Here is a 12,277-nt window from a genome sequence, read left to right as displayed (position 1 = left end):
AGGGAGAGGGCCTACCCGCTGTTATTCCCCAGAAGGCCCCTGAGAGTTGCTCGTCTGGGGAACTACCTTTCCCAGGAGCACCTAGCGTTCCACGCAAAGGCTGCGCAGGTGCAGAACGTGGCGTTTGACGCACATGCGTGGGGGGACCCTTTAAAAGCTGGAACGCTGTCTGTTCATCCTTTTTCCCTTCTCTCTCTTTACTGTTAGGCACGCTGCAATAAACCTCTGGCCAGGTGGGTTTTGTCGTGTCTCGCGTCCTCCAAGAAGAAGAACACTCGTCCGAGAAGAAGAAGAACACCCGCCACTCACACCTACAGGCTAGATGGACAGGGAGGGCTTAGAAGAGGGACAAACTGGGAGGAGAAGTTGGGTTGAGACAACAGCCACCTACAGTCTGAGAGCCTGGAGGTCTGAGTTGATTAGTCTTATGTCATCGCGACACACAAATAGGGTTATCTAATGGAGGGAACCTCCGTTGAGAAAATGCCTCCAGTAGATCCAGCTGCAAGGCTTTTCCTTCATTAGCCATGGGGGAGTACCCAGGCCATTGTGGATGACGTCATCCCTGGGTTGGTGGTCATGGGTTCTATAAGGCAGCAGGAGTAAACCAGGAGAAGCAAGACAGTAAAGAGCACCCCTCCATGGGCTCTGCATCCGCTCCTGCCTCCAGGTTCCTGCCCTGCTTGAGTTCCTGTCCCGACTTCTTTTGATGATGAACAGTCAGTCGAATTAAACCCTTTCCTTCCCAACTTGCTTTTGGGTCATGGTGTTTCATTGCATCAGTAGAAACTCTGAGACAGGCTCCAAGGAGGAACATGTCAGTGTGCTGGAGGCCTGTCAACTGGGTCGCCATCACCCAGAAGCGGCCAGTCAGTTTTCCAGGTTGAGAACAAGTCTTGGCAACAAATCTAATACGATCTGGCTGCCAGTGTGGTCTCCATTTCTGATGTGCGTGAATGCTGGAAATAGCCAAGTGGTATTATAAGAGCTAGATATCATGGTCACTTGCCCGAGAGTACTAGCACCAGTTCGTCACTGTGAAGTCCTATCCAGCCACCCCCTTTCTAGGCTTCAGGTTCTCAGAGCCCAAGCATGTTGCATCGAAGGGTTTGGTGAGCAAGGCCCGAGGGTGTTGAGACTGGGGCCTAAGCTATCCGGAGCTAGGTCTATAAAGACAAAGCTCACTTCCCCACAATTGCCTTTTTGAGTGCACACATCCATGGAAGGTTGGCCTGACACAATACTAAGAGTCCTTCCTGGTTCTTCTAAATACAGACAATTGGAGGCTACCCAATGTGGCTGGACATGGCCTAGATTTGGGGGGACATTCGTATATTCTGCAAAGATTTAATGATACTGTGACAGTGACCTTTCGGCTCCATGCTGAAGACACAGCAGAGTGGATGAAGGCGCTCTGCCTCGTGGGTGACCTCTAGTGGTGAGAAACTGGCAACAGCGATTCTCCAGTTGTTCACCCACCATCCTATAGCAGAGGTAGGGGATGGAGGTCTTGTATACGCTGGTCCTCTCAAGAAGAGCTTCCTGGTTCTCCCACCTTAACCGTGAGCCCCTTTGTGTCTGTGAGCCTCGTTGCCCTCTGTCAACTAGGGCCAGGATGACTTCCTCACAGGGCAGCTGGGAGAACTGAGAGCCATTGCAAGGCCTGTGGGACCAAGAGGGAGCTGTCAAAGCAGAGGGTATCTGGTCTTGATTGTTGCAGAATGTTAGTTTAAGGTGTGTTACATTTGTCTATGCTGCGGAACATTTGTTTACTGATGCAAAGATGTGTTACACGCTTTTATGTTGTGTTTGTTTAACTCTGTGAAGCTGTGATACTTTGCCTGTCTAAGACATCGGATGGTCTAATAAAGAGCTGAACAGACAATAGTGAGGCAGGAGCAAGGACAGGCAGGGCTGGCAGGAAAGAGAAGCAGTAGGAGGAGAAATCTGGGAAGAGAGAAGATAGGACAAGGAGAGGAGGACACCAGGGGCGAGCCACCCAGCTACACAGCCAGCGACGGAGAAAGAAGTAAAGAAAGGTATACAGAAATAGGGAAAGATGAAAGCCCAAAGGCAAAAGAGATGCGTAATTTAAGATAAGAAAAGCTGGCTAGAAACAAGCCAAGCTAAAATTCATAAGTAAGAATAAGCCTCCATGTCATGATTTGGGAGCTGGGTGGCAGGCCACCCCCCAAAACAGTAAAGAGTAAAAAACCAACAACACTTGATAGCATTTTTCTCCTTGACTAACCTATATTCAGGCTCTCCTGAACTTTTCAGCTATTCGAAAGTTCTATTGAACTTCTCAGCACGGAGCCTCTCATTGTCTTTAATAAGAATCTTACTGAACTTCACTAGACTCGCCCCCACCACCACCACCACCATATCTGATCAGGAATGGAATCACGGGCCCGTAGAAAGCAGTTCAGAGGAAAACGTGAGTCGCTAAGGTCACCTTGTGAGGGATGTTCTCAGTCCCCTCTCACGCCTCCTTTGGGAACAAGGTGGCTCCAGTCTCCTGGCCCCTCCTGGCAAAGGAAGGGATCTAGAAGTTGGGAGAAGAACCAGAGCCTTCCCCTGGGCAGGGTGTGGGCCGGCTGTGGTTCCGCCGGGATTCGTGTTCTTCTGCTGCCCTCTGCAGGACAGTTCTAGAATCACACCTACTCTGGGATGATGCGTCAGATTCTCAAAGGGCCAAGGTTCCATGTGGGGAGAGGGGGGTCTGGTTAGTTGTCTGTCAACTTGATGATAACTAAAGCCTTCTGGGAAGAGGGGATCTTGATTAAGAAGCTGCCTCCATCAGATTAGCTTGTAGGCAGGTCTGCGGGGTCATTTTCTTGATTAATGGTAGATGTGGGAGAGCCCAGCCCACTATGGGTGGTGCCACCCCTGGGCTGGTGGTCCCAGGTTGTGTGAGCCTGTAAGCAGCACTCCTTCATGGCCTCTGCTTTAGCTCCTGCCTCAAGTTCCCACAAACCCCTTTACTCCCTAAGTTGCTTCTGGCCTTTGTGTTTATCACAGAAATAGAGCGCAAACAAGGACAGGTTGCAAGAGAGGTCTCTCATCTGTAGGGCCTCCAGAAGCCCCATCATTCTGCCTTTGACAGTGTGGCCAGCCAAGCCCATCTTGTGTGTTCTGCGGGGCTTCCATCCTTGCTACCAGAATGCAGACTTGGTAATGCAAGCTTAGGTGTGAGTGGAACACAAATGCCTAGGTTGGAGTCCCAGTCAGACACAAGCCTTGCAACCACTGGCCCATGGGCCCCCTGTGATCCCCTCTGCCTGAGAATTCAGAGTCCGCGTGAACTCTCCCCTTGCTTGCTCTGAGTTATCTACTCTGGACATGTTTCAGGTAGACTGTAGACCTGATTTTTGTTCCCACACAAAGTCAGAGAGCCTTGTGGCCAGGGACAAGTCATTTGGACACATCAGGAAATCCCCAAGACCTGCCACAGGAGAGAGTCCTATCAACAGGGGCTGGGCAGGGCTCCACCATAAACAGGAACGTGCAGGAAGGTTTTATCTGTTTCAGCTGCATCCAGATGGTACTCCACAAAATCAGGAGGCAGCACGGATTAGAGTTCTGACCTGGAATAGGATGGAAGGGGCTTTTAGTTAAAGCCTCAGCGGCGATGCTAGCGTGGCTCCTTTAAGAACCACAGGCTCTATTCTTCTCTGGCAAACTGCTGGTCTTTAGTTCTCAGTAAGTGACCTTTCTGTTGGCACTTACGGAGCAGGATTTGTGGTGTTTGCCAAGCATCTGCGTCCCTGCCAGAGAGGCACTGGGAGGTGAGGGCCCCAGGCCTGCAGCTTCCAGTAAAAGGCAGGCATCTTGGCAGCAGCGGCCTTGGAAGCCTGTCACTGTTGGGAATCATAATAGATTATTGCAGCACTTGTTCTTAAGTTTCCCAGAGCCAGCCCAGCTGTGCTGCGCAGCACAGAGGGAGGGATTACCAGTAGTTTCTTCAGAGGAACGCCTCTCCATGCTTCTCCACTTTGCCAGGCCAGGCTTAACACTAGCCTCTTACACCCAAGGGTCCCGGAAGGCTAGCAGGGTGGGGTCCCAGCAGCTGGCCTCTCACCGCTATTCAGAAGCATGGGTTTATAGAGACGTGAGCTTGGATTCAAAGTCACTTTTGTAGCCCTGGGCCTGGACAAGATTGCAAGGAGGCTCTCCACTCACAGGCCAGGCTGCTTTTGCTCTGTCTGGGCCATGTCGGAGCCGAGCCACCTCTGTGCCAAATTGCAAGTTAATGTCTGTGTCATGGTTCCCATTAGGAAGGCATCTTTGTCCACTCGGGAATATATAACCCAACTGTGAAGCACACAAATGCTGCAGGTTGACGAGCCTCCCCAGGACCCCCAGAACAGCTCAGGGCAGTCCTGCATGACCTACCCGCTTCAATAGCTCCATGCCATCTCATGAGGTGCACAGTTGTGGGCTGTGGCCTGGGGCTGTTCAGACACAGGAAACTGTCTATAGCAACAAAAGCACAACAGGAAAAACCCCATCGATGACAAGCTTGGACACATGGCCACACCTCCAGCAAAGGAAGGAGACAGAGGAAGTATCTTCAAGGCATTTGCCTCACACCAGAACGTAATGCAATGGGTTAGCCCGATTCTAAAAATCCTTAATAATGCTTTTTAATATACAAGAATCAAAAGTACAGCAGTTTTACAATGTAGGAAAATTTAATACATACTATATAAACAACATTATTTACATCAGAAATCACTAGGACAGTGGCATTTTTCACAAATATAAATTAATTACTGTTTAGTCAACAGGTTTCAAAAGTCCACAAGTTTACAAGAAAAACCACCTGTCCCCAAATGAGTAGGGACAGATGGACTAAAGCAGCCTGGACCCTTGGCATGGCTCTCTTCACCTGACACAGCTGGCCTCAGATGAGCGACAAGACCACAGGTGCTGGGCCTGGACACGGCTCCTGCTGACATGTGGGTTTTGGTCTATAAGATTTCAATGTTGCTGTGTGTGTGAACACGTAAGTGAATCACCTTTGCTCTGCAAAGCCTGATGCAGCTGCCGGTCACACCAGGTCAGAGCAGCAGCAGCACAGTGAGAAATGTTTGCGTTCCCTTTGCGGGGCTTACGGAATGACTACACAAGAGTCCAAGGAAGGACCAGGAGGTTGGGCTCCCGCAGGCTGGCCAATGAGGGGACACCGTGGTCAGCAGAAACATCACCTTCCTGGTCTAGGGTCACGGTGCATCACAGTACTTCAGGCCTTGGCAACACTCACTCTTTCCTCAACCATGAGCTGCCCAAAGCTGGGCTCTACCAGAACACCGACAGCCTCGCCCACCTGCGCAGACTGCTGCTGTAAGCGTATGGTGCACATACTGGTTTAAAGCAAGAGGAAAGCCTCCTTTCTCCCAACCCACTCGTCAGATACACTTCAAAACCCACAACAGATGTCTGATGGGAGATACTGCAGTCTAGAATCAATGTAACACTGATCTGGCCAACATCGCCTTTTGCTACGTATTATGGCACTTTAGTCCTGAAGGAAACAAAAGGAAGTTCCTTTTTCCTCGTGATGAGACATCTTTGAGAATAACTTATATCTTCTACCAACAAGTTGAAAGAGAAAAAGGCCTAGGTAAGCGTGGAAGGGCAAGGCCTCCACCTTGCACAGGGCACCAAAGAGCCCAGCAAACCAATATTAGTGTCGATGTCATCAGCAAGAAGCTCCGAGAAACCGTAGCAGGCCACCAGGCAGGAGACTCCAGTGCATGCCCAAGATCAGGGTGAGGAACCAGGTGCCATGAGGCATCCAGAAGGCGGTCTATTGAGCACTCACTGGCTGCAGGGATCGACTCTGCAGTACAGCCAGGTCCATGGTGCTCTAAGTAGCGGAAGCAATGGCCCACCACAGCCATGCCATGGCCAGACGATGGACTCAAAGACACAATTCAAGCTTGTCTTGGGAAAGTCATTAATGGTACTGCCCAGGATGGGTCCACCCCATCCCCAAAGGAGTTCAGAGAGCTGAATCCTGCGTATGTCCAAAACAAGACTTTTCATCAACTCAGAATGAGCCTGGACTCTCACCACAACATCTATATGTTAAAGTCAGCTTTCCTGTGTCCATCTAGAATACCTTAACAATACTGGCAAGCTATACTGAAAGTGAGTCAAACCAAAGGCACAACCCAGTTATCCATACGCTGAGAAGAGCCATTCAATGATGCAACCCACCAACCTGACCCAATCTGACCCCAACAGGCCTCCTGTCCTCTTACAGCTCAGCTACCCCAGTCATGGCTGTTTGGGAGTTGGGAAAATTAACTTAGGTTTATACTCTACAGATCATAAAGAAAGAGGGTTTGACACTGCTGAATCCTAACTTGCAATGGAAATGTAACCCCTCAGGTATTTTTCCCTGACTGAACCTCAACTGTCAAGATGTTTGGGTTTGTATAGCCTGCCTCTTCAAGCTGTGTAAAGGAACCGAGATGCAAGTACATTCACTGACCCACTCCAATACTGAAAGCTCCCTGCTTGCTGGCACCACCAATGCCCACATTCGGAACCCCACCCCTCCCCATCTGCATGAGTGCCCCAGCTCTGGGCTTACCAGCAGGCACCCCATCAGCAGGCCACCATCAGGACCTGTGACTCTCCTTCTCAACATAGGAACCAGACACCCACCGGGGATTCCTATTTCCTGGTGACACTACCCCAAAGCCCCATCTCCACCCCTACACCCACTTAGCCCATGCCCCAAACAAGTAAGACCCACGATGGCATCAATGACGCCAATGTCACAGTTCTCTAAAGTCGGCCAAAGGGATCCAACTTTCCCTGACAAAGAGGGAAAATGGACTCCACCAGAAGACCAAACGTTTGAAATGTACAGAGATAGTACGGGAAGAATTAGTGTTGGCGGGTGGGATGCCATTGTGGAAGTTGTTTCCTGTCTCTCTATGCCCACCCCACTTCACGTAACAAGACCAAGTGTGTCACTTCTCCCAGAAACATCTGAGGGGTATACGTGCTCCCCTTTCAAGTCTTGCAGTGTGAAACCCACCCTGTGACCTCCCACTTCCCATCAGCAGCACCCTCACGTCATAGTGAACCAATCACACGCTGTCCAGCAGGTCCTTGCCCTGGTCACTCATGCTGAATATAACATTCATTGACTCTCAAGATCCCCGATTCCTTCACAGGGAAAGCAGCCCAATGAAGCTGATACATAAGTCACCTCTTCCTCCCAGCACCCACGGAGGTGGGAGGCCACAATAGGCTAGGATGGGACAGGGTGCCAAAGTGCAGGAGTGGAGACCAAACCAAAGCAGCAGATGAAGGCCTCCGACTCCCTGAAGTGCTCCTTCAGCCGCCAAGTTAGTGGATTCAGCAGCAGCGTATCCAAGAACTCCACTCGCTAGCCTGACCACTGGCCACCGCTGGACCAGACCAAAAAGTCCAAGTGCTTGATGACCCCCGTGATCACGCCCCTTTCGGAGCTGTCCTTTATGTTTTCCGAACATTCCAGTTATAGTCGGGGTTATTTTTCTGTTCTAGCGATCTCTCCAAAGGAGACCTATGATCCAAGGGTGACTTGGAATCATGGGGAGACTTCTGGGAAGGGGGTGAGCGAGGATCTGAGGCTGCAGCGTGTAATGAGGGCAGAGGCTGTTTGTATTCCCCCAACTTGTCTGTGTGGAAAGAGCGGTAATGGTCTGAGGGTCCCTGGCCGTGGTAGCCCATTGCGGGTCTGTGGTCAGACATTCGTCGAAAATCCTGCTGGTGGTAATTCTGGGGCCTAAAATCATCTGATCTCCTCCGTTTAGAGTCATGATGGTGCCTGAAAGAGAGATGCAAGGATCAGCTGAAAGACCACAACCAGACTCTCCCTCTTCTGCTGTCATTTCCTCGTACACACATGGACCAGAGACAAATGTTTCTATCAGCAGGAAACCAACACACACACACACACACACACGACCCAGACACAGTCAGTTCTTTCATACATAATGGTAAAAGTATCCTATGAAATAACGTGCCCTCTTCAGAGCTGCAGTGACACGTGGACACACGTGGACAATCACTGACAGCTTTGCAAACTCACTTTCCCTTCAGGAAAACACAACTATAAACATTTTCACATTTCTTCATCATACTCAAGAGAAAAAATACACAGAAATTATTTGTAAATTATTAATAACAGCAAAACCCAGAATCAACCTAGATATTCAGCATTAAAGTTGCCTAAAATTATGCACACTGACTCAACCCACCAGGGACTCTCTAGCCACCACACATAAGGCAGCCTCACCTACATACCTAGACCCCCACCATGCAAGTAGCTCAAGCCTGGCAACTGCTTGCTAAGGGCTGCCAACTCCTTCTGGCCCCTTTTTCTCCAAATTCACCAGCTCCCAAAACATTCCCTTCCAGGGACACTCATATCCACAGGACGCAGAGACCTAGAGTCCTACCAACAGCCGGCCTGAGACCCTCCAGTTGTCCTATCTGGCCTTTAGACCCAGGACTGGTCCACATTGCCAGGGGAAACTTGTTCCAAGCTCCTGACCAAGACTGAAGGTACCAGGCTACAGCAGATAAGCAAAAGACCTGAAATGGAGGCTGTAACATAAAATATGAGACAAAGATAAAATGTTTCACTCTCAGTCCTGCTATAAATCCTGAGCAGTGTAGAGTCCTTTACTAAAGGAAAGGTGACCTGAACACATCAGAAAACTCAATCAAAACCAAAGTACAGATAGACAAATTCCAACACAACTATAACACACACACATAAAGAAGTAAGCAACATGTCTCCAAAAACACCAATCTATAGTATGGCTCCAAATAAAAATGACCTAGAAGACTTAGGATTTAAAAAAGATTTCACTATGAGCAAACAACTCAAAGACAAAGATGAATGAAGGAATGGGTAAGCCAATCCAAAATATGAGAACAGTCTGAATTGTTGAAGTAAACCCAAACTGAAATGATACCGGGGATGGAAACCTCAGTAAGCCGACTGAAATCCTCAGTAGAAACCCATGACAACAGAAAGGATCATGTCCGCAACAGCAGGGATGGAGACAGAGTAATTGGATTCCTCCATAAAGGTTAGTGAGGAAGGTGTCAAAGAAAGCACCAGCAGAACATGGGAGAATGTGGGGTCCATTAGAAGACCTCGCCTCTGTATTATGGCATGAAGGAGAATACAAAAGAGTAGGAAGAGAGTATCTTTAGTAAAATCAGAGAAGAAATTTCCCAAAACTAGAGGAAAAGATGCCCATTCAGATACAAGAGACCTAGAGAATATCAAATAAACAAGGCTAGAAAAGAAAAAAAAAAGAAAGAAAAACAAAACAAACACAACCTCCATGGCATATTATAGTTAAAACATTAAAAATACAGAATAAAGGGTATTTAAAGTTATAAGAAAGAAAATACAAGTCGCCTAGAAAGGCAGACACACGAGAAAACACAGAATAATACCGATAGCACCCTTTAAAGCAGAAGGGCCTGGAAGGATGGACTCCAAGTCCTGAAAGACCACAGCTGTCAACCAGACTATTATACCCAGCTAAACAATCTATTAAAATTGAAGGAGAGGGGCTGGAGAGAGGACTCGGTGGTTAAGAGCACTTGCTGCTCCTCTAGCCTCTAGAGGACCTGGGCACAGTTCTTAGCACCCATGTCAAGAGGCTCACAACCACCTATAACCCACTTCCAGGGGGATCTGATGCCTCTGGCCTCCTAGGGCACCTGTACTCATAAATGCATATACCCACATGCAGATACACACAACATCTATACATAAATAAAAGTAAATATAAATCTATAAAAGCCAGACAGTGGTGGTGTACACCTTTAATCCCAGCACTGAGGAGACAGAAGCAGGTAGATCTGAGTTCAAGGCCAGCCTGGGCTTCATAGTTTCAGGATAGTCAGGGCTACACAGAAAAACCCTGTCTGGGGGGTGAGGGGAGCTTTTCTTTAAAAGATAATAAAATTAAAAATTAAATTGAAGAAATAAAATCGTTTTATGATAAAAACAGACTAAAGGGCTGGAGAGATGGCTCAATAGTTAAGAGCACTGGCTGCTCTTCCAGAGTTCAATTCCTAGCAACTACATGGTTCACAACCATGTATAATTCTATGTGGTGTCCTCTTATGGCCTCCAGGCATACATGCAGGCAGAAACACTGTATGCATAATATCTGTGTTTTCCAATGGTCTTAGGTAACCCCTATGAAGAAGTCACAAGGGGTTGTGACTCACAGGTGGAGAATGCCTAGACTAAAGGAATTTGTGACCACTAAGCCAGTTCTGCAGAGGATATTAAAAACACTATCTCAATCTGAAGAGAAGGATGAATAACCCGAGAAGTCAGGGGAACAAGTAATTAATGAAAGACAGATAAGGGTGTGTGTGTCCCAAATCATGTGTATGTGTGTGCATGCGTGTGTGTGTGTATGTGTGTGTGTGTGTGTGTGTGTGTGTGTGTGTGTGTGTGTGTGTGTGTGTGGTGCATGGAGGGAGTACTACTGTCAATGGTATCTTATAGGGCATCTAATAAATTACTGGGCAAGGAAACTACTAAGAGAATAAGATACATGAGATAAGCTAATCAACTGAAACCGCCACAAATGAAATCGTCATCAGATAAGGATACTGAGACAGTTCTTAGAACGGAGTCTAGGCAGTATACCATGACCTCAAGCAGGATAATAGTAACTACAATTCTAATTTCCGAAGGAGAGAAATGGAAGATGACAATAATATTTGAAAAATATTGAAAATCTCCCAAATTTATGGGTGAAAGACGTTCAGAAAGCTGAGTAATTCCTGAGTATAAGAGACACAAAGAATTATCTGCCAGGGCTGGGAGGCGGCTCTGTGGTACAGCACCGCTTAGTACAATCAAAGCTCTGGGTTTAATCTCTGCACCACACAGGTATGGAGGCAGGAAGGACAGTCAGGCAGATATGCACAGCGTATGATACATATGCTACACTACACAGCCAGGGCTTGAAATAGTAGTCTATAAAGAGGAAAAAGGAGAACAAAGGCCTTGCTTTTTGTCAGAAAGCACACAAGCAGACAACGGAGGAGTCCCTGAAAGTCTGGAACCACCAATCTAAAACTTTATACCCAGCAAAGACACCCTTCAAAATAAACACCTTTCATAGCACAGCCCCAGTAAAACACAAAAGGAAAGGGGCAAAAGGACAGACCAGGCAAAATGCAGACCCACACAGAGGAGCCAGACGAGATGACAGAAACCAGGAGGCAGTGAGGGTGGAGGCTCTTTCATCTGAGGTGGCTAATGTGAGCTACTGTTACTCATCTAACTGCAGCTTCCAAAACAACAGCAGGACACCAAAATGACGTATGAAATTTTGCCCCACTTTAAAGCCATTGTACAGTCTAAACATAAAGTATAACATGAGCCAGGGGAGACCGCCGTTGCTATGAAGTTCAGTCAACAGCCTGACTCTGAATTAAAGTCTGGTGAAAACAGTGCTCTTCCACACTCGCCAACTCACAACCTGGAGCTGGCTTACTGCCTCACTACGGCACTGTATGGCTGCAGAGAAGGTACAACCTCCAAGGCTCTGACGTCAACCATTGGATCCAGGCAAGCAAGGACCACAGTCTCGTACCCATCTCTGCTACCTGGTAAGACTGAGGGTCACATTAAGAACTAATACTGTTGAGTCTAAACTGTGTGTGTAATTACACGTGTAGACACACATGTAGGTGTGGATGCACTGAGTGTGGAGGTCAGAGGTCAGCCTCAGCTATCACATCTCAGACACCACTCACCTTGTAAAGAACTATCATTACAATAACTTATTCATCTATTAATTCTGTGTGCACGTATGTGTGTGCATACATGCCACAATATGTATACAGACTAAACGCAGGTCATCAGGCTTGGCTGTAAGCACCTTCACCAGTTAAAACGTGACCTTCCTCCATCACAGAAGGGTTGCTGGGAGAACAGTGTCATTTTCTCTAGTGATGCAGCTACTCATAACTTACCCATGCCATAGATAACACCCCAGCCTACTCATGCAGCAACCAAAGCAAACTCACTGGGTCACAACAACCAAAAGCATGGGGCAGAAGGGAGGCCTCCTGAAAGGACTGCAGCCAAGGTGGGGAGGGATGAGAGAGGGTACTGGGGTGAAACGACCAAAATTATCTATTATATGCATGCATAAAAATCTCCAAGAACAAAGGAATACTTTTCTTTAAGGGGGTGGGGCTAGAAAGATGGCTC

General features: G+C 47.9%; 1 protein-coding gene across 6 annotated transcripts in view; it reads right to left on the bottom strand.

The window, feature by feature from the left end:
- Window positions 1–4,675: 4,675 nt before the first annotated feature.
- The window catches only part of Chd2 (chromodomain helicase DNA binding protein 2), a 131,569-nt gene continuing 123,967 nt past the window's right edge, over window positions 4,676–12,277 (bottom strand). For all 6 annotated transcript variants that reach the window (XM_005357759.3, XM_013350226.2, XM_026784344.1 and 3 more), the window contains one exon: window positions 4,676–7,834. In XM_005357759.3, the coding sequence (XP_005357816.1) occupies window positions 7,501–7,834 (334 nt within the window). In that variant the 3' untranslated portion in view covers window positions 4,676–7,500. The remainder of the gene's footprint in view (window positions 7,835–12,277) is intronic.

The sequence above is a fragment of the Microtus ochrogaster genome, chromosome 22 (genome assembly GCF_000317375.1).
Source record: "Microtus ochrogaster isolate Prairie Vole_2 chromosome 22, MicOch1.0, whole genome shotgun sequence".
Lineage (NCBI taxonomy): Eukaryota > Metazoa > Chordata > Mammalia > Rodentia > Cricetidae > Microtus > Microtus ochrogaster.
The sequence above is the reverse complement of the archived record's forward strand: the minus strand, read 5'-3'. Positions and strand labels throughout refer to the sequence as shown.